The 15,340-nt window shown below is 46.1% G+C and overlaps 1 protein-coding gene across 1 annotated transcript in view; it reads left to right on the top strand.

Moving 5' to 3' along the window:
* The window catches only part of DNAI1 (dynein axonemal intermediate chain 1), a 172,511-nt gene that overhangs the window by 118,628 nt on the left and 38,543 nt on the right, over window positions 1–15,340 (top strand). The window contains exon 18 of the mRNA XM_082191317.1: window positions 7,229–7,414. Coding sequence (XP_082047443.1) covers window positions 7,229–7,414 — 186 coding nt within the window. The remainder of the gene's footprint in view (window positions 1–7,228; window positions 7,415–15,340) is intronic.

The raw sequence follows: 15,340 nt of genomic DNA, 5'->3' as shown, positions 1-15,340 counted from the left end.
TCGGGTTATGTACTTAATTTGTTCCGGAGGTCCATTCTTAACCTGAAACTGTTCTTAACCTGAAGCACCACTTTAGCTAATGGGGCCTCCTTCTGCCGCCGCGCCGCCGGAGCACGATTTCTGTTCTCATCCTGAAGCAAAGTTCTTAACCTGAAGCACTATTTCTGGGTTAGTGGAGTCTGTAACCTGAAGTGTATGTAACCTGAAACGTATGTAACCCGAGGTACCACTGTATCTGACTTTTAGAAGACATCTGAAGGCAGCCCTGTTTAGGGAAGTTTTTAACGTTTGCTTTTTATTCTGCTTTTAGTGTTCTGTTGGTAGCCGCCCAGAGTGGCTGAGGAAACCTAGCCAGATGGGCGGAGTATTATTATTATTATTATTATTATTATTATTATTATTATTGGCACGTTGCTGGGAACGTGGTCTCTGGAGCGGGACAGGAGCATCATTTACTGGTTCTGTCCTCCTTACAACCACAGATGCTCCTGCATGCCAGAGAGCGACACCCCAAGCCTGTTGCTAAATTTATCGCCCCCTCTCCCCAAAGGACCTGCCAGCTTAAAACCCTGGCATGTTTGTGTCAGGGCACGCTGAGCTCTGCCTCAGCAGAGGGAGGCGAAAGGATCCGCCACGAGGCCCGCGGAAGCTGCATGTCAGAAAGATGCACGTCAGGATATAAAGGCCATGTTGGTATTTAATCATCCCTCACCTTTCTTTGCCGTATTGATTCCATCCGATGTTGCCAGGTTACCGGATCTTTTGCTTTGTAGCTGCTGCCTTTATTTCTGACTCATCCTGGATTCTTGCACTGATTAGAGGAGATCTGGTGACACAGACTGGCCTTTCATTCGCTCGCCGATAAGGCTTCCAGGCTGGCTTCATGTCATATCAAAGCTAGGGTGGTTTAAGACCGATTAATTGGAAGCACACACACAACATAATTAAACACCTTGGATTGTTGAAATAAAAACCTCACTCTTGACTAACTTGAGAAAAACGCTGCAAAATCGTGACAAAGTGGCGTATGAACTATAAAATCTATTAAACCCCATAAATTTAAAATTAAAGGTACTTATTATCCAACATGAAGGGAGGTACAACTTTTTAATCACTTAATGGTGGACTTTTCTAGTGGCGCAGAAATCTGTTTGTAATTATCTTAATACCACCGAGTGGAATGAAATCTCTGAGCTGTTTAAATGTTGTCGTTTAGTTGTGTCCGACTCTTCGTGTCCCCATGGACCAGAGCACGCCAGGCACTCTTGTCTTCCACTGCCTCCCGCAGTTTGGTCAAACTCATGCTGGCAGCTTCGAGAACATTGTCCCACCATCTCGTCCTCTGTCGTCCCCTTCTCCTTGTGCCCTCCATATTTCCCAACATCAGGGTCTTTTCCAGGGAGTCTTCTCTTCTCATGAGATGGCCAAAGTATTGGAGCCTCAGCTTCATGATCTGTCCTTCCAGTGAGCACTGATTTCCTTAAGAATGGAGAGGTTTGATCTTCTTGCAGTCCATGGGACTCTCCAGAGTCTCCTCCAGCACCAGAATTAAAAAGCATCAATTCTTTGGCGATCAGTCTTCTTTATGGTCCAGCTCTCACTTCCATACATCACTACTGGGAAAACCATAGCTTTAACTATACGGACCTTTGTTGGCAAGGTGATGTCTTTGCTTTTTAAGATGCTGTCTAGGTTTGTCATTGCTTTTCTCCCAAGAAGCAGGCATCTTTTAATTTCGTGGCTTCTGTCACCATCTGCAGTGATCATGGAGCCCAAGAAAGTCTGGAGAAAGCTGTTTTCATATAAGCAGAATAAAAACATGAACAATAACCTTCAGTAGCATTTCTTGGAAACCAGATGCAAACAGAACAAATCTCTCTCCCCACCCACAAAACAGAGAATTAAGAGGAATCAGAGAATTGTCAAGTTGAAATGGCTCCCAGGGGTCATCTAGTCCAACCCCTGCAGTGCAAGAATCACAGCTAAGTTTTAAAGCCATTGCTGTCTCCACTTCTCAGATTATCCAAGGGAAGATGTGCTCACTACGCCTGAGCAGTTTTTGTTTCTTTGAATAAAGAGTTAATTTCACTGACACCCATAGCTGTCACCTTTTCCATTTTTTAAGGGAAATTCCCTTATTCCGATAGGATTCCTCGCAAGAAAAGGGAAGAAAAGGGAAAAGTTGACAGCTATGCTGACATCTTATGAGTTATGCCAACCTGCTCCCGGCTCCTGCTTTGACACTTAGGCCAATCGCACCGTTTTATTTCAGCCAATAAGTGTGACGCGGCAGCTAAAAAAGCCAATGCAATTCTGGGCCTCATCAATAGGAGTATAGCATCTAGATCAAGGGAAGTAAATAAAATTTTAAAATGAAAAAAAAAAATCAAGGGAAGTAATAGTGCCACTGTATTCTGCTCTGGTCAGACCTCACCTGGAGTACTGTGTCCAGTTCTGGGCACCACAGTTCAAGAAGGACACTGACAAACTGGAACATGTCCAAAGGAGGGCAACCAAAATGGTCAAAGGCCTGGAAACGATGCCTTATGAGGAACGGCTAAGGGAGCTGGGCATGTTTAGCCTGGAGAAGAGGAGGTTAAGGGGTGATATGATAGCCATGTTCAAATATATAAAAGGATGTCACATAGAGGAGGGAGAAAGGTTGTTTTCTGCTGCTCCAGAGAAGCGGACACGGATCAATGGATCCAAACTACAAGAAAGAAGATTCCACCTAAACATTAGGAAGAACTTCCTGACAGTAAGAGCTGTTGGACAGTGGAATTTGCTGCCAAGGAGTGTGGTGGAGTCTCCTACTTTGGAGGTCTTTAAGCAGAGGCTTGACAACCATATGTCAGGAGTGCTCTGATGGTGTTTCCTGCTTGGCAGGGGGTTGGACTCGATGGCCCTTGTGGTCTCTTCCAACTCTATGATTCTATGATTCTAAGTGCATTTCCGAACTCTCTTTCAGTGCCTTCTCTGCCTTCTGCCAGGGAAAAAAAGAGAGAGAGGGAGAAATGTAATTCTTTTCTGTAGCCGAGTCAATAAACAAATAATAAGCTTTTGTCTTTGGGAGTTCACGGAACCCAGAGTTTGTGACTGGAAAGTTCAGGGACTTGATTATCTCTGACCTTCTGCTCGCTTGCGAGCTTCTCATCCTCCGTCCCTGGTGCCTCTTGCCTGCGTGTGGCTGTCGTGTTTTGGAAAGCCTGGAGCCAGCATCCCAAGCAATTTGCATTTGTCAGCGCCTGCCTGTGCACTTCAAAACAACATCCTACAGATGGCTCTTTCTTTATAACAGTGACTGGGGACCTCCCCGGACTGCTGCAGAAATGTGCCAAGCGGAGCCAGAATAGAGAAGGTCGGAGCAAGACAAAAATCCTGCTGGGAAGAAGGAGGAGGAGGAGGCAAATGCCCTCCCTCCTAGTTTCTTCCCCAGGACCCAGTCAGACAGAGAGGTAGTCTGCTCCTGCACATGGAGGATCCATGCAACTCTCATGTCTAAGAACCCTGGAAAGACCTTTCCCCATGCATTTGTGAATTCTATTATTATTATTATATGATTTTTTTAATAGAAATTTCAACACAATAATTTAAACAAAAATACATCATCCACATTGGTCCCCCCTCCATTTTTCCTTCCCTTCTCCCCCTAAACAGAAAACCCAACCTCCCACACACACACCCCAGACTTCCCTCAGCTCCTTTCTCTTGTTTCTCAACACATCTTTCTGTCTGCATGTTATAAAATTGTAAAGATCCTTAATTTATCTATCTATATGTTACCAATAAAAAGTTTGTGAGTGCTTATTCAAAACCTGCCAAGGAGTCCAATTCATTTTGTTGTTTCTTTAAGTACTTTGAGAAAGGTTCCTATTCTTCTTTAAAGTCACAGTTGTCCTTATCGCTTAGTTTTTTGTGTCAGTTTTGCAAAGTCCGCATAGTCCATCAGTTTCTCTTGCCACAGTTCTTTGGTCGGGATTCCTTCGTTCTTCCATCCTTGTGCTATTAAGACTCTTGCCGCCGTTGTCGTGTACATAAAGATGTTCTTGAATTTCCTTGGCAGGTCTGCTCACTGCTGATTTCAAGACACACACTGAAATATCCTCGGAGTCGAGAGTGGATTTCATGCTCTTTATTCAGCTCATAGTGGTGAGGAGGAATGGAAGTTCCCCCAGAATGCCTGCTTTATATACATTATTTACACAATGGGCCCCCACGTGATTGGCTAATTCCGGGATTCACCTGTAGGCCAATCAGGTTGCGGATTCCCTTCCACCTGGAGCTGGACTGGGTGGTTCCTGTGGACCAATCAGACTGCTGCATTCTGGACGCTATTGTTCCAGGACCAACTAGAGTGCTGCATTCTGAATCCTATTATTCCAGGACCAATCAGACTGCTGCATTCTGAATCCTATTCTAGGGCCAATCAGACTGCTGCATTCTGAATCCTATTGTTCTAGGACCAACCAGACTGCTGCATTCTGGATCCTATTCTAGGGCCAACCAGACTGCTGCATTCTGAATCCTATTGTTCTAGGACCAATCAGACTGCTGCATTCTGAATCCTATTCTAGGGCCAATCAGACTGCTGCATTCTGAATCCTATTGTTCTAGGACCAACCAGACTGCTGCATTCTGGATCCTATTCTAGGGCCAACCAGACTGCTGCATTCTGAATCCTATTGTTCTAGGACCAATCAGACTGCTGCATTCTGAATCCTATTCTAGGGCCAATCAGACTGCTGCATTCTGGATCCTATTTAACTCAGTACATAACACACACAAAGTGCCCGCATTCTGGCTCTGAAGCTGAGCTGGGCATTGCAGAGGGAGGCAGGTTCCATCATGTTCAGTCCCCTCCCCCTCTCTGCATCCCCTCCCTGTTTAAATCCATTAGCTCAGCTTGCTTCTCTCCCACCCCTTGACTTCCTTATCCATTAATTTCCTCCCTGGCCCTCTTGATTGTATCATCAAGACCCTGAATAGCAGAGAGCTGTGGAGGCAGCAAGTCTCTGTGTGTGTCTCTCTGTGTGTGCTTTCTGCATTTGTCAGCCAGCGCAGGAATCCCTCCACTTAAGAGCTGATTGCCTGATTATCTTAGACATTAGCTTGGGCAGTTAAGAGTCGGTGATACTAATGGTGCTTCTGAGTGATGTGCTTCCACCCGCCTTGGAGCTATATTGGTGCCAGCCTCCTCCAGCCACAGATGCGTAGGGTCCTTGTTCCCGTGCAAATGCGGCAGCTGCCAGCAGCAGGAGGAGCACAGAACTGCAGAGTTGGAAGAGACCCTGAGGGTCATCTAGTCCAACCCCCTGCAACGCAACACAGGAATCTCAGCTAAAGCGGCCATGACAGATGGCCGTCTGGTCCTGTTCGCTCCTCTTTATTTATTTATTTACTTATTTATTTATTTGAATTTATTTTCTGACAGGCTGCGTTGCTTCTTTCTGTCTGGGAAAGCTGACAAACATTTTGCTGCTCTGGGCTAATTACCTTTTGTGAGGGTTTCCTTTTGAGAGAGTGGGTGCTGATAGTCTCAATTTCTTTTTCTTTTTAAATATATCTTTATTAATTTAAAATAAATACATTTATGAGAAAACAGACGTACAAACAAACAAATAACAGAAAAATAAAACAAACCACCACACTATAAGATACAAGAAGATTATTATAATATCATCATATATACTCCTGATATGGAACACAATTAAAAAATTTACAGAGAAGATATTTAAAACTGACTTCCAATTAATCTCACTGTACTTTATTTATCCATTACTTTGTACCGCACAGCTACATATTTCTTATATACCGTATTTTTTGCTCCATAACACTCACTTTTTTCCTCCTAGAAAGTAAGGGGAAATGTCTGTGCGTGTTATGCAGCGAATGCCTGCGGGTGGCGGGGGGGATCTGCTGCAGTCGTGAGCAGAGGATCCATGGTTCCCCTTCCTTCCCTCCTCCGTGGTTACAAAGCACGGATCCACATGGATCCTCAGGAGTTTTACACTGGGTCACCCCAAATTCACCATCAGATCACATAGCATGTCCATGGCTATAGCCTGCACCAAAAAAATCACGCACCCACTGTTGCCTGGGGCCGCAGTGGTGCAAAAACGTAGTTACAAAGCATGGATCCACATGGATCCTCAGGATTTTTGCATTGGGCTACTCCAAACTCACTGTCAGATCACATGTCTGTGGCCACAGCATGAACCACAAAAATCATACATCCACTGTTTCGTTTAGAATATTTTTTTTCTTGTTTTCCTCCTCTAAAAACTATGTGCGTGTTATGGTCTGGTGCGTGTTATAGAGCGAAAAATACGGTAATTTCTTTTTACTTCCCTACGAACTTATATTTATACAATACAGGGATCAGTCTAATTCTGCCAAGATGTTTCCTTTTATTCCATAGTTTTCTAAAGATTTTTTAAAGATTCCCAATCCTTGTAGACTTTTTGTTTTGGTTGGCCTCTTACTCTTCCTGTCGCTTTCGCTAGCTGCAGATATTCTACCATTAGGATTTGCCAATCTTCCGTGTTGGGTATTGTTGTTCGCTCCTCTTTAATGCACTTCCTGTTTCAAAGGATAAATACACACTGGAAAGATCCTTGGCCTTTGAAGAGATATGAAATATTGGGGGTGGGGGGAGTGGCCAGGTTCAAAGTGTTACTATTAGTATATCTATTAGTATATAAGGCCAGTTTACCTACGAGCATAGCTGTCAACCGTCCCTTATTTGGCGGGAAACTCCCTTATCCCAGTGCCATGTCCCGCTGCTGTTCTGGATTGATGATGTCCCTTAAATTTCCCGGGTTTCATGCTCACCCGGCTCAGGAGGGAAGCAGCGGCTCGGAGTCCTCTGCCTTCTTTTTTTCTTTTAGTACTGTAATGTTCTTTCTTTTGCATGTTTTATATGTTATATCTGTTAAAATCTATAAAAAAAAATTGGGAAAAAAACCACATTGGCAGGATTGTTGTAATAACCTGCAGTTTCATAAGAGTATATATTTAAGGAAGATGAATAAACGAGCAAATTAAGTTAATTTGGATATGCAGAAGATATGAAAAATTAAGGAACCGCAGAGAGAGGGGGAAGGAAGTCAAGTTTGGAAATGTCAAAATGATTGCAAAAATTAGTGAATGGTATAAACTTGAAAAGTATAAATAAAAAATAGAAATAGAGAAGGAACGTTGTTCAGCCATCGCCTGTGTCTCCCGCCAGGCCCACGTCTTCGACCTGAGCGTGAACAAATACGAGCCCATCTGCAACCAGCCGGTGGTGGCCAAGAAGAGGAACAAGATCACCCATGTTCAGTTCAACGCCATCTACCCCATCATCATCATCGGGGATGACCGTGGCCACGTCACCTGCCTGAAGCTGTCTCCCAACCTCCGCAAGATGCCAAAGGTAAGTCAGTTTAAGGCTGGACCAGAGAGGGAGCATCTGCAGGCTGATTTGCTCTACAGGATGTGGTTTAAAATACCTCCCCCTCCCCCCCTTTGAGCTTTTCACATTGGCATGTGGTAGCTGCTATTATGGAACCCGAGGGCCAAACTAGCCACGGTAATAAATGAAAATCTGCCCTTATTCCCTTATGGGGGACACAAGAGCCCTTTTAGAGTCCTTTGCAGGTTCTCCATCGGTCAGAGAAAAGAACAGAGGCCAACCAGAGAATATTGAGAAGCAAAGCAGCTAGTAATTCTGATCTTTATTGAACTGTTGCAACAGGGTGCTCCCCTCTCACGCAGGAGAAGGAGGAGGACCCAGAACAAAGGTGTGCCTGCCCTTATATAGACATTTTAAATTGCCCGCCCTGGAGTCCAAGACCACCCCCAGAAACATCATACCTACATCACAGAAAGGGGTGGTCTACAGCAGAAATCTGAGTGCATTGTTTACCTCCTGTCTGGCAAGTTACCTGTTAATGCTCACTTGATTGATACCCTGGGGAGCCTGGCCAGTCTTTTGTAATGATAAATACTTAGTTCCTGAGCCAGGTCACAGGCTCACCCTATTCATACACAGACAGACATACCCTTAAGACAGGATTTGTGAAGGAAAAGACAATGGGGAGGCTTTTCCATTTGACTTTGCAGAGAAAACACCTGGTCAGTTTGGGAGACAAAATGGCTTCATGGCTGTTCTCCTGTGCTGCTTCAGACATGTGGTTTATATATTTATGTACGTGTTTGCTTGCTACATTTATGAACCTTTATTATATACAGAAGACCTTAATTTTTTTATTTCACCACCAAGCTTGGGGGCGGTTGTAGACAGAGAAGAAATTCCATTTGCACACTGAGGTCCAGCACCAATGGCCTCCTGCGAGAAGTGAGGTTACAGGGAACCAGGCAGAGGGCCTTCTTGGTGGTGGCGCCCGCCCTGTGGAACACCCTCCCATCAAATGTCAAAGGGAAAAAACAACTATCTGGCTTTTAGAAGACATCTGAAGGCAGCCCTGTTTAGGGAAGTTTTTAGTGACTGATATTTTAACGTATTTTTAATAATTTGTTGGAAGACGCTCAGTGTGGCTGGGAAAACCCATCCAGATGGATGGGGTATGAATAATAAAATTATTATTATTATTATTATTATTATTATTATTATTATTATTATTACAAGAAGAAAGTACCCAGTTTGCACTTTTCGAACCAATCCACAAACTGAAGCACAATTATCCTCTGAAACCTCAAAGTGGTTTACAAAATGAATAAAACAATTAATATCAATTAAGCAATAAAAATCTACTTAAAACTGCCAAGCAATTAAAATCAGCGATAAACTAAAAACAGGTTATGTCAGGGGTTCAGGAGCAGAGGCAAGGGCAAGGGAGGAAACAGAGAGCGAGGGGGAGGAGGCAGAGGAAAAGATGAGTGATGACGACGACCCGAGATCTCCGAGTCTTTCCAGTGAATCAGAAGATTCACAGAAAGGAGCACCAGTGGCCAGGGCAAGGGGGGAGCCTAGGGGGACACCCCAGGGAGATAGAGCCAGAGGGGACTCAGAGGAGAGCAGTTGGAAATCGGGACCAGCGTCACCGCCAGAGAGCAGGGAAGAGGAAGAGAGCCAGGGATCAAGCGCTGGCAGCTCACAACAGGGGGGAGGGCATGAGTCAGGAGTGGCCACACCTCCATCGGGGAGCGAAGAAACGGTCAGATGGAAAGTGGAAGGTTGGGCGCGCGCGCCAAGTTCAAATGCACAGGGAAGTGACGCAGTAGGCAGCCCTGAAAGAGAGCCAGGTCCTAAAGCCCGGCGCAAGGAGACAGGAGAGTCCGGGGGGTCGGCGTCAGAAGAATCCAGGAAGGAAGAGACCCCGGGGGGCAGAGGGACCCAGAGGAGAACAGTCAGGCGGAAAAGGTGGAGCAGGGCTAGGATATTAAGTTGGTGCGCAAGGGGCGGAGACTCAGACGGGACTTCGCCGATCTAGCCATTAGACGTAGAGTTGCACGCAGCAGCTTGAGAATGGAAACTGTAACTCAATAAAGACTTTTACTTAATGATCGCTGGCTAGCGTGATCCTCTGTGAGCTAGGATCTGGAAGCAGCTCTGACAGGTTATAAAACTCATCAGCGTTCTCCATATCTGGGGAGGCTTGTCTGAACAGAAATGTTTTTAGCAGGTGTCAAAAAGGGTTCAGCGAAGGCGCCTGCTTGCCTGCCTGCCTGACGTCCTCAGGGTTTTAGGCTTACCGAAAAGAAGTGACCACAAATGAGGTCTTGAAAAAGGCAGGAGTTCAGAAAACATGGGAATGCAGGAGGCTGGCAGCGACATCTCTTTTTCCAAATTTTGTTTGTTCTGCTTTTCCTCGCAGGGACTCAAAAGTAGCTTGGACTAAATAATGCATCAGGACGCAAATGGGGCTTCTGCCGTAAGCCCCACCCTCAAAACACTGGCTGTTGTTGCTCATTGTAAATTCTTAATGATTTTCTATTTTAAGCGAGAGCTGCTTCAAGTTTCAGCAGAGTTGGTCCTCGTGGTCCCACCACTGTGCAATCAAAATTTTTGGTACAATGGTTGGAAGGTGTCTGGGTCATGTCTAAAAGCAGCAGACAGAATGGCCAGGATTTCTTGCATATACCGTATTTTTCACTCTATAGGACGTACCGGACCATAGGACGCACCTTGTTTTAGAGGGGGAGAAAAAGAAAAAGAAATTCTCCCCCTCTCTGCTCAGCGCCCCTTCAACGAAGCGGCAGGAGAAACAGAGCCCCTTCCATTTCTCCTCCCGCTTGGCTGAAGGGGCGCTGCGCAGCTCTCCCTCTCTGCTGAAGCCAGGAGAGTCTTGCTCTCCCAGCTTCAGCAAAAGGAACCTGAAGACTGCGGAGCGCAATGGGAACTTGCACTGCGCTCCGAAGGCTTCAGGCGGCTATCCCTGAAGCCTGGAGAAGGAGAGGGGTCGGTGCGCACTGACCCCTCTGGCTCTCCAGGCTTCAGCGAAAGCAACGCGAAGCCTCCGGAGCGCGGAGGGAGCGCTCCCTCTGCGCTTCGGAGGCTTCCCATTGCTATCGCTGAAGCCAAGGAGCCTGCTTTCACTCCATAGGACACACAAACATTTCCCCTTCATTTTTGGAGGGGGAAAAGTGCGTCCTATAGAGCGAAAAATACAGTATTTGCAAACCACTTTAATACTGAAACAGTCTCTGAGTTGTTTACGAAAACAACAAATGTGACATATATATCCTGACAGGCTTATCCTGACTTGCTTTTTTGCTGTGCTTTCAAAGTACAGATCTGCACTTTAAAGCTCTGTATCTGAGTGTTTCTCCATTTGTTTTTGTCCCAAAGCTTTCCCCACCAAAATCTGCAATTTACCTCTGCATCAGCAATCTGTAGAAAATCCTGCTGCTGTTTGCTCCATTTCAGTGGTAAAATGTGGGTTTTCCCAAGGAACGTGCTGAGACAAAAATAAAATCACTCCGACGGGGAGTTTTAAAGTTTGGACTTTTGGAAACGCAGCGCAGAAGGAGGCCTAAAACAATGAAGGGGGAGTGTAATATTATTTATCAGTCGAAAAGCAAAAAAAAACAAAAAAAAAACAAAAAAAAACCTCAAAGCAACTCGACAAGATAAAATACAACAAAAACAATTTAAAATCAGAAATAAATTAAAATAATTAACAATACAAAATATTCATTCAGTAACATATTAATACATACCCTCCAATATTTCTCTGATGAAAATAGGGATGTCTCATTCCATAATGATAATTTTACTATTTATGCCCTACACATCTTACTGGGTTGCCCCAGTCACTCTGGGCAGCTTCCAACATACCGTATTTTTCGCTTCATAAGATGCTCCTGACAATAAGACACACCTAGTTTTTAGAGGAGGAAAACAAGAAAAAAAATATTCTGAATGAAACAGTGGATGTATGATTTTTGTGGTTCATGCTGTGGTCAAAGACATGATATGTGATTTGACGGTGAGTTTGGGGTAGCCCAATGCAAAAATCCTGAGGATCCATGTGGGTCCGTGCTTTGTAACCACATTTTTGTGCCATCAAGGCCCCACGAAACAGTGGATGTGTGATTTGGGGGGGGGGGCAGGCTTTAGCCATGGACATGCTATGTGATCTGATGGTGAATTTGGGGTGACCCAGTGCAAAAATCCTGAGGATCCATGGGCTTTTACCTCCCCCCTTCCAGGCAGCCTCCTTTATTGCTAGCCTCCCTTATCTCCCTCCCGATCGCTTGTTGATCAGCGGCTTTGTTTCAACACCCACTTCTGCTTTTTGCCCCTGGGCAATTCGGCTCCAGGGACCATGCATTCGCTCCATAAGGCGCACAGACATTTCCCCTTACTTTTTAGGAGGAAAAAAGTGCATCTTATGGAGCGAAAAATACGGTATATAACAACATAATAAAACATGAAATATTAAAAAAAAAAACTTCCCTATACAGGATTGCCTTCCGACGGCTCAAGGGTCAGATAACTCCTTACCCTCCAACATTTCTCCAATGAAAATAGGGACATCCAATCAGAAACCAGGCAGCTTATCTACATCAAGGACATCCCTGGAAAGTAGGGACAATTGGAGGGTCTGTTAATATGCTCAAGTCCTACCCACCCCACTAAAAGATGAGCACCACCATTGGAGGGAGGCAACGCGATTCCCAAAGGAAAGAAAAAATCCCAAAGGATGGCAAGGATGGCACCACGCCTGTCTCTCTGGGGAAGGAATTCCACAGATGGGGAGCCACCACTGAAAAGGCCTGTTGTGCTGGTCCCGGGGGCTAACTGAGAGGCGAGGTCCGAGTCCAGTCCGAGGTCGAAGGTGCAGTATGGAGGCAGTCCGTCAAAGCTGTAGCTGGGTCCAAGGCGGGGAGTTGGGTGGGGTCAAGAACTATGGCAGAAGTTTTTTTCTTTTTTGTATGTGTAATAGTTGGTTTAATTATTTTTAACTTTTTTAAAAAACACCTATGTTTTGTATGTTTTGTGTAAAATCTTAATAAATATTTTTTTTAAAAAAAAAAAGAACTCTGGCAGAAGAGCGGGACAGGGTGCAGGCAGGAACAGGCTAGCAACAACATTCCTCCTGCAACCTGGGACTGGGGGGTGGGGTGGCCGGCTTTTATCTGCCCCGAGGCATAGGGCAGCCCCGATCCCCAGATGACTCACCTCTCCTGGCCTGGAGGCGAGCCCTCCTCCTGTGGGAACTTAGTTCCCTCTGCCTCTCTGCCCTGAGCCTCTGCAGCTCAGGAGAGGCTGGAGGGTTACCGGACCCAGAGGCAACCTCAGCTTCACCTGACGGGGCTGAGAGTGGAGCACCTGCAGGCAATGGGTCCTCCATCCCCTCTGGAGCCAGAGCAGACTCAGCTGATGCCTGCACCTGAGGATCCAGCACAGGTGAGGACCCTTCAGGCTCATGCCCCAGCCCCGGCTCAGCTGGTTCTGGAGGCGGGGACTCGTGTGCAGGCTGGGATTCCTCAGGTTCAGCCTCTGAGTCTGAATCCCAGGCCATCACACCTCTTCTCGTGTGGCCACCCTCTTCACCTTCCTCAGGAGGGGCGCACAGGGAGGGGCCTCTGATGAAGACCACAGGGATGGGCTGGTTCATAAGTGGAGAGGCACTGAGCAAGACGAACCAGCCATCTTGCAGGTGCGGAAACCATGCGATATCTGCCAGTGTTTGATATTAAGACAAATCTGGGTTCCGGCGCTTTTTAGGAACTGTCTGGCATCCGGCAGCTCTAAACCCTAACAAATTAAGCTCAGCACAGCCAGGAATCATTCCTCCCTGTCTTGTTTCAGTCCCGCTTTTCTCCCTTGCATACAGGTATTAATAGCCTGAGTGCTTTTTATAGACCCTTTCTCTGATTTCTCGATTGCCTCCAATGGTGAGGATAAACGTGACATTGTGCATCGCTAGCAAGGGCAGCTCAAGCTGGAGAGACGGACAGCTGGAGGGAGACAAAATTCGCTTCGCAGTTTGTCTCTGGTCTCGCTTGCCTGTTACACTTAAAGGGGCGTTTGCCAAGGACTTTCAGTGTTTCCCGCAGGGGAAGCAGCAGTTGTGATCTACAGGCTAATCTAAGGGGTGGGCTTGCGCATGGACCTTGTCTGACTGATCCCTTAATGAATGGGAGGGAATCTGTAATTACAAAGGAAGCGCACACTCTCTGCCGGAGACATTCTCTGGGGATGAATGGCCTTGCCACCCACGGCGCCATGGCATTTTGAACCTCTGCGTTACGCAGAAGCTCACCCCATGCTCGGTAAATGGCGTTTAGCGAAATGGTGAGCTTTTTCCAAAGAGGTTCCCCGTGTGGGACGTTCCTTTTTTTATTATTTTTTAATTCATTTTAACATATAAATTATAAAATGTACACACAAAACTTATCACTTATACAATCTTTTTAGACTTCCATCAGCACCTCTGATGATCCACTGTTTTAACCACTTCTTATGCATTTCTTAACTTTATATTGCCTTTACATCTCTTAACAAATCATCCTTCCCCTTCTCCATTTTTGCAATACTTCCAATAATACTTCTCACAAAACATCTTGCAAACCTACAAACGTCGTCTGATCTTCACAAATACTTTTCAAATAGTCCGTAAATTTACTCCAGTCTTCCGTGAATTTCTGGTCCTGCCGGTTTCGAATCCTTCCTGTTAGTTTATCTAGTTCTGCATAGTCCATTAACTTCATCCTCCATCGTGTGGGACTTTCCTAGTCTTTGTCTCCTGGAAGTTCAGTTCTTTAGGGAACTTCTCTTAGATAGGATGTGCATCGCATCCTGCCCTCCTCAGGCTGGACTGACAGCTGCCCCCTGCCTTCTGCCAGGCAGGTGGACGGGAGACCCGTGGGGATCTTTGCCCAGATCAAACACTGTGAGGGCCACATCTGTTGTTTCTGAAGACCTCTCGTCCTCCCAGAGAGGAGGGGTTGTGAGCGGGAGCAGCTTCCCACGGTGGCAGGGGGGCGTGTACAGCTCCCTGCTCCTGATTGCTTCAGCTGCTGCGGCCAAGCCTTCCGGCCAACCAATAGGGCTGGCTGGTGGGCGGGGCTGGCCGCATTTAAACAGCCGCGGCAGCGCTCAGCTCCCAGTCTGTTCCTGCTATTGACAAATCCAGGGAACTTTTGAATGGTGTGGTGGCCTTCAAGCTGCTATATATGAATGGCCACGTGATCGCACACCCTGACATCTGTTTCAGCAACGTGGTTCTTTTTTGTGATGACGGCGTCCATCTTTCCGATCAAGGGAATGATGTGTGGTTGGCAGGCATCGCATCATCAGAAGTATTAGGAACTGGTTGCAGCTGTGAGGGTATTGGCCTTTTGGCTCGGCTGGCGGTTAGGCATTGGAATAGGTGTGCTGTGTTGGAAGATTGGGTATGGCCATCATCTACCTCTCCTCTTTTGGGTATTCCATTAAAGGAATCCGGAGGTCGTGGATCCTAGGGCCATGGCACGACCCCCCGGTGACGTCATGGGGGAGCTTCCAGTTGTATTTGCATCAACAAGCTCCTCCCATTGGTTGCCGACCCTGATAAGACCCCTGTGGAGTCTGGTATTGCTGTTTCATCCAATGCCTAAGCCAATACTACTCACATGCTGTAACCAATAAAAGTTGTGGCCTACTTTTGCCCATTAACCTAAAATAATGTGTCTTTGTGGCTTATTATACTCCTATGCGGGTGGCGGGTCCTTGACTCACAAGAAGACGCCCTGTGAGAGTGTGAACTGGGATTGCAGAAAGATTGGAGCACCCTTCTCTCCAAGACCAATGAATTACAAAACAACAACCGCAAACCGGCATGCGAATCAACCTGGAATTCAAACCCGACTAGTCTGAGGATGCAAATTCAAGTCTGGCATAGGCCAG

The sequence above is a fragment of the Podarcis vaucheri genome (assembly GCF_965113315.1).
Source record: "Podarcis vaucheri genome assembly, chromosome: 11".
Taxonomy (NCBI): Eukaryota; Metazoa; Chordata; class Lepidosauria; order Squamata; family Lacertidae; genus Podarcis; species Podarcis vaucheri.
The sequence above is the reverse complement of the archived record's forward strand: the minus strand, read 5'-3'. Positions and strand labels throughout refer to the sequence as shown.